At 40.1% G+C, this 9,773-nt stretch overlaps 1 protein-coding gene across 1 annotated transcript; it reads right to left on the reverse strand.

The window, feature by feature from the left end:
- Positions 1 to 2,062: 2,062 nt before the first annotated feature.
- On the reverse strand, positions 2,063 to 6,609 carry LOC118965494 (polymeric immunoglobulin receptor-like). The gene is made up of 5 exons (XM_036984831.1): positions 6,370 to 6,609; positions 5,285 to 5,608; positions 4,419 to 4,748; positions 3,654 to 3,708; positions 2,063 to 2,701 (listed from the first exon to the last, which is right to left on the reverse strand). The coding sequence occupies exons 1-5, from the start codon at positions 6,425 to 6,427 to the stop codon at positions 2,578 to 2,580; spliced, it is 891 nt and encodes a 296-aa protein (XP_036840726.1). The 5' UTR covers positions 6,428 to 6,609; the 3' UTR covers positions 2,063 to 2,577.
- Positions 6,610 to 9,773: the final 3,164 nt, after the last annotated feature.

The following is a 9,773-nucleotide window of genomic DNA, read 5'->3' on the forward strand; positions in this document are numbered from 1 at the left end:
AAGTGAGTGGATGATGAGAGCAGGGCCGGCACTAGCTTTTTGGGGGCCCTAAGAGATTTGATTGTAGCACAATTTGCTGATGACTAACCAAATTTTGAATTTGCACATTGTGTATTGTACTGTTCTAATTCTCAACAGAAGTTTGAAAAAAGTTAAATTATTTAGAATTTTTTATATTAGGTTTTCTATGTTTATACACGTTTTGCCGCGACTTATGCCATGATAATTAATGACAATGCAGTTAAGAAAAATAAGTTTAGTAAAAAATAGATAAGTAAAAAATAACAAATAAAAGTAACAAATAATTAAAGAGCAGCAGTAAAATAACAGAAGCTAGGCTTTATACAAGGGGTACAGAGACAATGTGCGGGGCACAGGTTAGTCGAGGTAATTGAGGTAATACTGTATGTACATGGAGGTAGAGTTAAAGTGACTATGCATAGATAATAAACAGAGAGTAGCAGCAGCATAAAAGGGCGGGGGTGGACAACACAAATAGTCTGGGTAGCCATTTGACTATCTGTTCAGGAGTCTTATGGCTTGGGGGTATAAGCTGTTAAGAAGCCTTTTGGACCTAGACTTGGCACTCTGGTACCTCTTGCCGTGTGGTAGCAGAGAGAACAGTCTATGACTAGGGTGGCTGGAGTCTTTGACAATTTTTAGGGCCTTCCTCTGACACCGACTGGTATAGAGGTCCTGGATGGCAGGAAGCTTGGCCCCAGTGATGTGCTGGGCCGTACACACTACCCTCTGTAGTGCCTTGTTGTCAGAGGCCGAGCAGTTTCCATACCAGGCTAAATCAATGGGGGCTCCCTGGAAGTCAGGGCCCCTGGGGACATGCCCTGCGTGACCGGTTGTTATGTGATCATGATTAATACAGTAAAAGTTTAGATAGCTGGCTAGACTAATTTACCATTCTGAAAATGGTTAGCTGACATGGCTAATTGAGTGACTATCAAGTGACTGACAAAACAAGAAAAAAAATGTTGATGCACAGCCACATTTTGAACCTGCGCCTTGTGTATTCTATTATTTTAACTCTCGACAGTAAGATGAGACCTTGACTGAGTTTTTTCGGCTGGTTGGGGGCTCCCTAGAGGTCTTGGCCACTAAGTGACCGCTTATGTCACTTATACCTGGAGCCGGCCATGGATGAGAGAGAGAGTGTCTGTGAGTATTTATGTTTTATGGACACCCTGGTGTGTGTCAAGGACCAAGAAATCCAAGCAACTGACACTACTTCCTGATCCATCATTCCTTTAAGGCTCTTCCTGTTTTAATGACACAATGCAACCATGTGCCCCGTGAAAGACCTTGTCTAAAACTGGTGTTGAACTGTTGAACCTGACCAAGGGTGATATACTCAGCAGCATACCACCCTGAATACCACTGCTGGCTTGCTTCTGAAGCTAAGCAGGGTTGGTCCTGGTCAGTTCCTGGATGGGAGACCAGATGCTTCTGGAAGTGGTGTTGGAGGGGCAGTAGGAGGCACTCTTTCCTCTGGTCAAAAAAAAAAATGTCCCAATGCCCCATGGCAATGATTGGGGACACTGCCCTGTGTAGGGTGCCGTCTTTCGGATGGGACGTTAAACGGGTGTCCTGACTCTCTGAGGTCATTAAAGATCCTATGGCACTTATTGTAAGAGTAGGGGTGTTAACCCCAGTGTCCTGGCTAAATTCCCAATCTGGTCACCTAATAATCCCCAGTTTACAAATGGCTCATTTCTCCCCTGCAAATGAGAATGTGTTCTCAGTCAACTTACCTGGTAAAATAACGGATAAATAAAAATGAAGCTACTGTGTATACTGGTTAATTTGATGATTGTTTGTGGTTTATTCCCCATCCTCTATACACTAATAACCTGTCATGTATTAACTCCTGAGTCCGGTGTTGGTCTAGTTTCTTTATTAACAATGTTTATGAGCAATTTAGTCTATTAGCATGGATATTTTTATTTATTAAGCTAGAGGAATTATTAATGGAACAGTTCAACCAGGCTGTGATTTGTTACATTAATGTAACGGCCGTTGTTGGTGGAAGAAGGTGAGGACCAAGGTGCAGCGTGGTATGTGTCCATATTTATTAGAATGAAGACGGAAATAATCAAAATAACAAAGAGAAACGACCGAAAACTGTTCTGGCTGGTGCAGACACACAACAGACAACAGAAAATAATCACCCACGAAACACAATAGAAAACAGGCTACCTAAATATGGTTCTCAATCAGGGACAACGATTGACAGCTGCCTCTGATTGAGAACCATACCAGGCCAAACACAGAAACAGCAAATCAAAAAAAAAAAAAAAAAACTAACATAGACAACCCACCCAAATCACGCCCTGACTATACTAAAACAAAGACATAATAAAAGAACTAAGGTCAGAACGTGACAATTAAACCATGAGAAATAACCATCAGGAAAAGGGTTAGAGACACATCAGACAATAATTTAATTCCACAACACATGTATGTACATAATAATATAATAATTTGAATAAAATGAATCATACAGATAAAGCTGGATAAAGTTGGTAAATTTGACCCTTGATCACTCCAGACAGACCTCTTTGGTTTCTATACATCCTTGGTATCATCTTGATGTCGGTTTTTCCTCAACTTTACCACTCCAATGATGTTGCACAGGAGGAAGAGCAGTGCATTACCAACTTTCAGCAGGTAGAAGAATGTACGTTCCAATCTGTAGAAGAGTTAGTGCTGAGCAATTAGTGCTTTTTGAGGCCGGTCGGTTTCGATTCAATTCTTTATAAAATATCACAGTTTTCAATTTCGTTTTCTATTATTTGGTTTGAATGCTGTAACAACACAGAATAAAACAATGAATAAAAGTCCCATGATGGTAGTGACTGCCCATTACTAATCATCACTTATTAACCATTTATGCACATTACTTTACTTTAATCAAAATTTTCAGTTGTTGTGTATATTAAATTGTTTCATTCCAAGTCAACATCTCATCTCTGTAGAGCTGCTGCATGTGCTTTGTGACAAAATCTTGTAACTCTTGAAAGTAAATAAGGCATACTTTTATGACTGCTGAATGCCAGCTATTAATCACTTAGATCATGTATTTTCAGGTAGAGATACCTCCCGAAGCAACCTCTGCTCTCTATATCACCTCTAACCGGGGCGGCAGGGTAGCCTAGTGGTTAGAGCGTTGGACTAGTAACCGGAAGTGTTGCAAGTTCAAACCCCCGAGCTGACAAGGTACAAATCTGTCGTTCTGCCCCTGAACAGGCAGTTAACCCACTGTTCCTAGGCCATCATTGAAAATAAGAATTTGTTCTTAACTGACTTGCCTGGTTAAATAAAGGTAAAATAAATAAAAACAATTATGCATTCTTTTGCCATTTCTGTAGAAGGAAGAATTTGCTGTTACTGTTCCTAGGCCATCATTGAAAATAAGAATTTGTTCTTAACTGACTTGCCTGGTTAAATAAAGGTAAAATAAATAAAAACAATTATGCATTCTTTTGCCATTTCTGTAGAAGGAAGAATTTGCTGTAAAGTCATCCACAGACCTTTTGTAGGCTAGAACAATGTTTTGAAACCATGGTTTTCAACAGTCCACATTTCAGTCATGCACATTTAAATTGAGTGGTGATTTTTGAGGGGTGTTTGTGTACACTTACGTCTGGATGTTGCTGACTGACGGCTGAGAAGAGACTACAGATTGGGCTGTTGGCACTGGAAATGTTGTCAGTGTCAAGGTAGAAGAAATATACAGCACTTTCAGCATTTCTCAAACTAGCTTCTAATTTGGGAACTAAAGCATTATTTACTGATAGGTTTGGTTTCTGAGCTTTAACTATTGTAAATCATTAGTTCTAAAAGAGACACGAGGGGTGCCATAATGAAGCTTAGGAGGAGCTGAGTGCATCGAAAATGGTCACATGTGGCCGTACTGATAAGGGGAGGAACCGTTTAAGACCCATATCACTCAGCTCCCTGCCTAGCAATAATGATGCAATGTATAGCGATAAGGAGGAGACTCCACCCTAAGTGGGGTATGTATACTACCACGGGTGAGGAGGAGACTCCACCCTAAGTGGGGTATGTATACTACCACGGGTGAGGAGGAGACTCCACCCTAAGTGGGGTATGTATACTACCACGGGTGAGGAGGAGACTCCACCCTAAGTGGGGTATGTATACTACCACGGGTGAGGAGGAGACTCCACCCTAAGTGGGGTATGTATACTACCACGGGTGAGGAGGAGACTCCACCCTAAGTGGGGTATGTATACTACCACGGGTGAAACCATGTCTTTGTCTAACGCAGCTGTATTGACTCTCTGGGAAGAATGAACTTGGTTTAAAGCTCTCATAGTGTCCGTTGAGTTTGTACTCTGAATATTAGAACCTAACATTACCAATAATTGTCACTCAGTACTTACTGAAGGTGGTATTTTGCTTTGTGGTTAGCTGATTGACAGTGATATGAACAGGCATCTGATAGTCTCCATTTGCACACCTGTACCAGCCAGTGTCCACTATCCTCAGTGCACTCATAGTCACCGTTAAAACATTGCCATTGGTGACAATATTGGTCTGCTGGTGTAATGTCACTGATGTTCCATCTAGAGTTCCAGAATTCAGCAGACATTTCCCACCCATCCTGCACCACCTCCCTCTGGCTCCAGCTTCACTGTAGTAACATTGCACAGTGACATTCTGTCCTACAACTCCAGTCACTTCTTGTTGATCCACATACAGTCCTGGAGTATCTGAACACAATGGAGATAGGAAGTTGTGATATGATGAGTCAGATAAAAGACCACACCCATAAGATTGGGAGACATCCTAAAGTCACCAATGTTATAAATATTGTCAAAGATACACTAGCCCCTATAAAATAACACAGAAGTGAATGATCTCATTACAGCAATATGCAACTGTCTATGGATTTCAATCAAATGCTTATTTTGTGCCTTTTTGCATTGAAGCCATTTTTAATAATCAAATAATATATTCAAGATGAAATTAAATGAATTATTTGTGTACACCTCCTTGGTCAGAACAGACTGTATGTTTGATAAAGCATATTTTGCTGTATCATTGGAAAAACCAGCAGTGATTGGTATGTTCGATCCTATTTTATAATTCAGCAATATTCCTCTATGGATTTAATTGGTGAAAGTATTTGTGATTGTCTCCTAGAGCTACAAAGGGAAAAGTAACACACTCATCAACAGGTTGTCCATGCAACATTACTGATCACTATTCATCCTGCATTACTGGATGTGCAAGCAGTGAATCTTACCTGGAGTAACAGATATCTGCAGTCTATTCCCATCACCTGCCTTGTTCTTCCTCTCCACAATACACCAGTAATAATCAGAATCACTAGAACTAAGACTTGTCATGGTCACAGTGAAGACTAGCTGGTTGATGTCATCAGAGAATGAGGTCTTTCCACTGGTCTTAGGATGGTCAGTGCGTACTACAGAAGAGCAACCAAGGATACTAGATCCCGCACACCAGTACTTCACACTGTTTCTATATCTCAGATCATAGAGACATGGGATGGTGATGGAGCCTCCTTGCTTTACAGACACATGTCTCACTGTGGACACACTCTGTATAGCTGTAGAGACAACAACAAACAACAAACCGTTTTGAATTAAAACATTTTACTCAACAAGTCCCACCAGCCGATCAACCAAATTACTTTGGAAATGTGGCCAAATGTGGTTGTGACAGCAGATAATGACTGAGATATCAACATTAAGTGCTGATGTTGTCACACCCAAGTCTAGCCATGATCAGAGGCAAAACTTTGACCATTAAAATCATACTTATCTTTGACATACTACACCCCTGAACTAAGAAGACATCTCTAGTTTCAATAAATTAATAAGTGCTGTTTGAAAAGAATACTGAGTTGAAGTTGTTGTAATATTTTGTATATTGTCACATACTCTGGATGGTTGTTCTGATACTGTAGTACTGTAGTACATCCTTGAATTTCTTTATTTTTATGTTAGTGTATAATATGTTACTCAACATTTGTTAGAAAACACATAGGTAATAATATTTGTAATCTACAAATATATTTGTAGACATGGGAGCTTTTGCCTTTTCTATTTCATCATTTTTTACTGAAAAAAAAGAGAAAAAAAGACTGCTGAAAAATACATATGTTGAATGTGGAGACCTATCATTAAAAACAGCTCTCATCAACACATCAGACCAAATATGACAATGCACAATGTGACTACCATGTCCTTGGGCAAAGTAGACAGAACGCTACAAGACCAATGAATGTCAGAATGTACTCAGTGTCTGATTTGGAGGAACTGAGCCCTGATACTAACATCAATGAAGAAACGGTGTACCCTCTCTTACCTGAAAGTCCAGCGAGGAAGAAAAGGATGTGCAGGACAAGGAGGAAATGTGGAGCCATGAATGGATGAGAGAGCGTGTGTGTTTAGGTACTTGTGACCTGGTGTGTGTCTTCTACTTCCCGATTCACACATAGACATCACTGTCTTTAACGCAACTCTGTGCCCTGCGCAACATCCTGGTGAAATAAAGGCTGAACCTGACGACGACCAACATGGTCAAAACATTGTAAATAACTCTATTTTCTTCAGTTGGGAGCATTACAAAGATAGAACATTACCTTCTATGACGATGCAAATGCACGTTGGTTCATAACAAAAGTTTATCTCAATACCCGTTGTTGGCAATGACAGAGGTCAAACGTTTTCTGTAAGTCTTCACAAGGTTTTCACACACTGTTGCTGGTATTTTGACCCACTCCTCCATGCAGATCTCCTCTAGAGCAGTGATGTTTTGGGGCTGTTGCTGGGCAACACAGACTTTCAACTCCCTCCAAAGATTTTCTATGAGGTTGAGATCTGGAGACTGGCTAGGCCACACCAGGACCTTGAAATGCTTCTTACGAAGCCACTCCTTCGTTGCCCGGGCGGTGTGTTTAGGATCATTGTCATGCTGAAAGACCCAGCCACGTTTCATCTTCAATGCCCTTGCTGATGGAAGGTTTTCACTCAAAATCTCACGATACATGGCCCCATTCATTCTTTCCTTTACACGGATCAGTCGTCCTGGTCCCTTTGCAGAAAAACAGCCCCAAAGCATGATGTTTCCACCCCCATGCTTCACAGTAGGTATGGTGCTCTTTGGATGCAACTCAGCATTCTTTGTCCTCCAAACACGACGAGTTGAGTTTTTACCAAAAAGTTATATTTTGGTTTCATCTGACCGTATGACATTCTCCCAATCTTCTTCTGGATCATCCAAATGCTCTCTAGCAAACTTCAGACGGGCCTGGACATGTACTGGCTTAAGCAGGGGGACACGTCTGGCACTGCAGGATTTGAGTCCCTGGCGGCGTAGTGTGTTACTGATGGTAGGCTTTGTTACTTTGGTCCCAGCTCTCTGCAGGTCATTCACTAGGTCCCCCCCATGTGGTTCTGGGATTTTTGCTCGCTGTTCTTGTGATCATTTTGACCCCACGGGGTGAGATCTTGCGAGGAGCCCCAGATCGAGAGAGATTATCAGTGGTCTTGTATGTCTTCCATTTCCTAATAATTGCTCCCACAGTTGATTTCTTCAAACCAAGCTGAGAGAGATCTGTTCTAAACTTCTCTTATGTTGCTGGAATACTGGTTGGTGAATGGACAAGACATAATGGGTGGTGAAGGTGAGACATTGAAATTGGGACATTATCATAGCCATCCACTTTGAACTGTAAAGCTATCTGAAGAAGACAAAAAGGACACCAGAAGAATCAGTGCCTGAAGGAGGTGGTTGGTCAACTGTGCCCAAAATTGTTTTAGACTTTTGGGGTATCAGGTTGATTGTAGAGGTCTACACCACATACAATTTAGAATGCAGATAATGATCTGTATTATAATCGTGATAAAACAAGTTAATAGTAGAAATATGGGATAATTATACTGGATGTTAATTTAAATATACATTATGCCAGTGTTGATGTGTGTTAAATTGATTTTTTTTTCACTTTGAGTGATAGGACCAATTTGAATCACTGAGCAATGTCATTCTACATTTTGGTTGGATAATTAATTGGGTTTTTAATTACGATTTGGAAACTGAATAATTTTTTTAACTTAAGGATTGATTTGAGTTTAGTATGTTAATAACTATATGAGTGAAGCAATTAATGTATTAGGGATTGATTGTTTTGATTGTTATGAACTAAAGATGTTGACACTATTCTCACCATGCCCTGGTGAATGGAGAGGGTGAACACTTATCCAGAGAGTGAAACTGATCTTAATCTATTTTATCTACAGGCATTGCCTTATAAATAATGGACTCATGATGCTTGTCTTGGGTCATGTTCATTAGGCACCAATGGAATACATTTAGGAGTCACAACTAGGAGTCACTACCTGGATTTGTCCAACAAGAGATGCTAATTTTAGTTTCTGGGATGGCAATAGTCATTTCCACCATACCATGCTGATCCATTGGAGTGTGATGGATAACTAAAGCTTATTTTATTAAACTCCATTGTTGCATGCACAGCATTATGCATTCAATATGTGCTTTTCAATGTGTATGAAGATATACCTTTGAATCTCATAAACTGTATGTATTTTTTGTTTTTCTTCATGGGTTCGTGCAGGTGACTGTATCATAACCTTCCCAGACAAATAGCTAGAGTGCTTAGAAAATGTGTTGACGGTTGAAATAGGAGACAGTGATGAGTTTCTTGGAAGGAGGCTGAGCCAATGCTGTGGCAGCTGGTTATGTCGAGGAACCCATGCAATGAGTTATTGCTTTTATGTTTCTTGATTTATGTAGAATTTATGCAGTTTTTTTTTTACATGTGAATGAATGTTCTTGAATCTTGTAATTTTATTTTCAGTTGAGAGGACTCAAAATGGGGGAATGTGAGAGCAAAATTGCAAGATTACGTTTTAATACACTGCATCAAATGGTTGTTTTATTCAACAGAATAGAGTATTCTTAACTATTGTTTGTGTGTTCTACTGAGGATGGGCCTCTGGGAGATAACACTGACAGGAGATTTACGATGTATTCTGGGTGATAAAACCTAAAGAGCATTCCAGAGCATGAGTTAATGTTTCTGTTCTATACCGTACCAGGAAGAGATGGTTCCAGTTTGGAGTCAGAGGGCCAGACAATGAAAACTGTTAACACAGCAGATACTATCTTCTATGTATTATAGGTATCTTTCATACAAATCTTAACCTTGTAACCCATTCTATATGTCTGTTGTTTGTCATGTAGGTTGGAAGGGGTGTATCTTGGCTATAAAAGACCTTTGTACATTTGTCTCGGCGCTTTCAACAAATCATCAGAGACGGTGATTCGGCGACAAGCCATCGCTATTGCAAAGCTCTCACTAATAAAGATTCAGTTTAAATCTAACTCTGACTTGTGTAATAAGTTTGTCTCTCCACATTTGATAATACAGAAATGAACCACCACACAGGTCAGAGGCACAATGTATAAATATGTAGTTGGATCAGCCATTATAATCATTGGCCAGTACTGAGAACTAAGTAAAACCAAATACCTATCTCCGTCCATGGCTAATTTAGGAAAGGGACAAATTTAGCTTGCTAGCTAGCCACCGGAAGACAACGACACAACGAGATGCAAGCTTTTTTAATGTCAATGATGTTTGCTTGATTTGATGTGAAGTCAAATCCAAACTGGCTTCCCTTGACACTTTTTTTATTTGGTGCACCCGGACCATTCACAGTTGAGATCACTCAGTTTAGGTCAAC

Source organism: Oncorhynchus mykiss, chromosome 1, assembly GCF_013265735.2.
Source record: "Oncorhynchus mykiss isolate Arlee chromosome 1, USDA_OmykA_1.1, whole genome shotgun sequence".
Classification (NCBI taxonomy): Eukaryota; Metazoa; Chordata; class Actinopteri; order Salmoniformes; family Salmonidae; genus Oncorhynchus; species Oncorhynchus mykiss.

What these genes read in the sequence shown, in the direction of transcription:
- LOC118965494 (XM_036984831.1), bottom strand. Translation starts at nt 6,427, where the DNA reads ATGGCTCCACATTTCCTCCTTGTCCTGCACATCCTTTTCTTCCTCGCT. An exon ending in CTTCCTCGCTGGACTTTCAG is followed by an intron (nt 5,609 to 6,369) that starts GTAAGAGAGGGT and finishes TTGTCTCTACAG; the next exon opens with CTATACAGAGTGTGTCCACA. An exon ending in AAAGCAAAATACCACCTTCA is followed by an intron (nt 3,709 to 4,418) that starts GTAAGTACTGAG and finishes CAACATTTCCAG; the next exon opens with TGCCAACAGCCCAATCTGTA.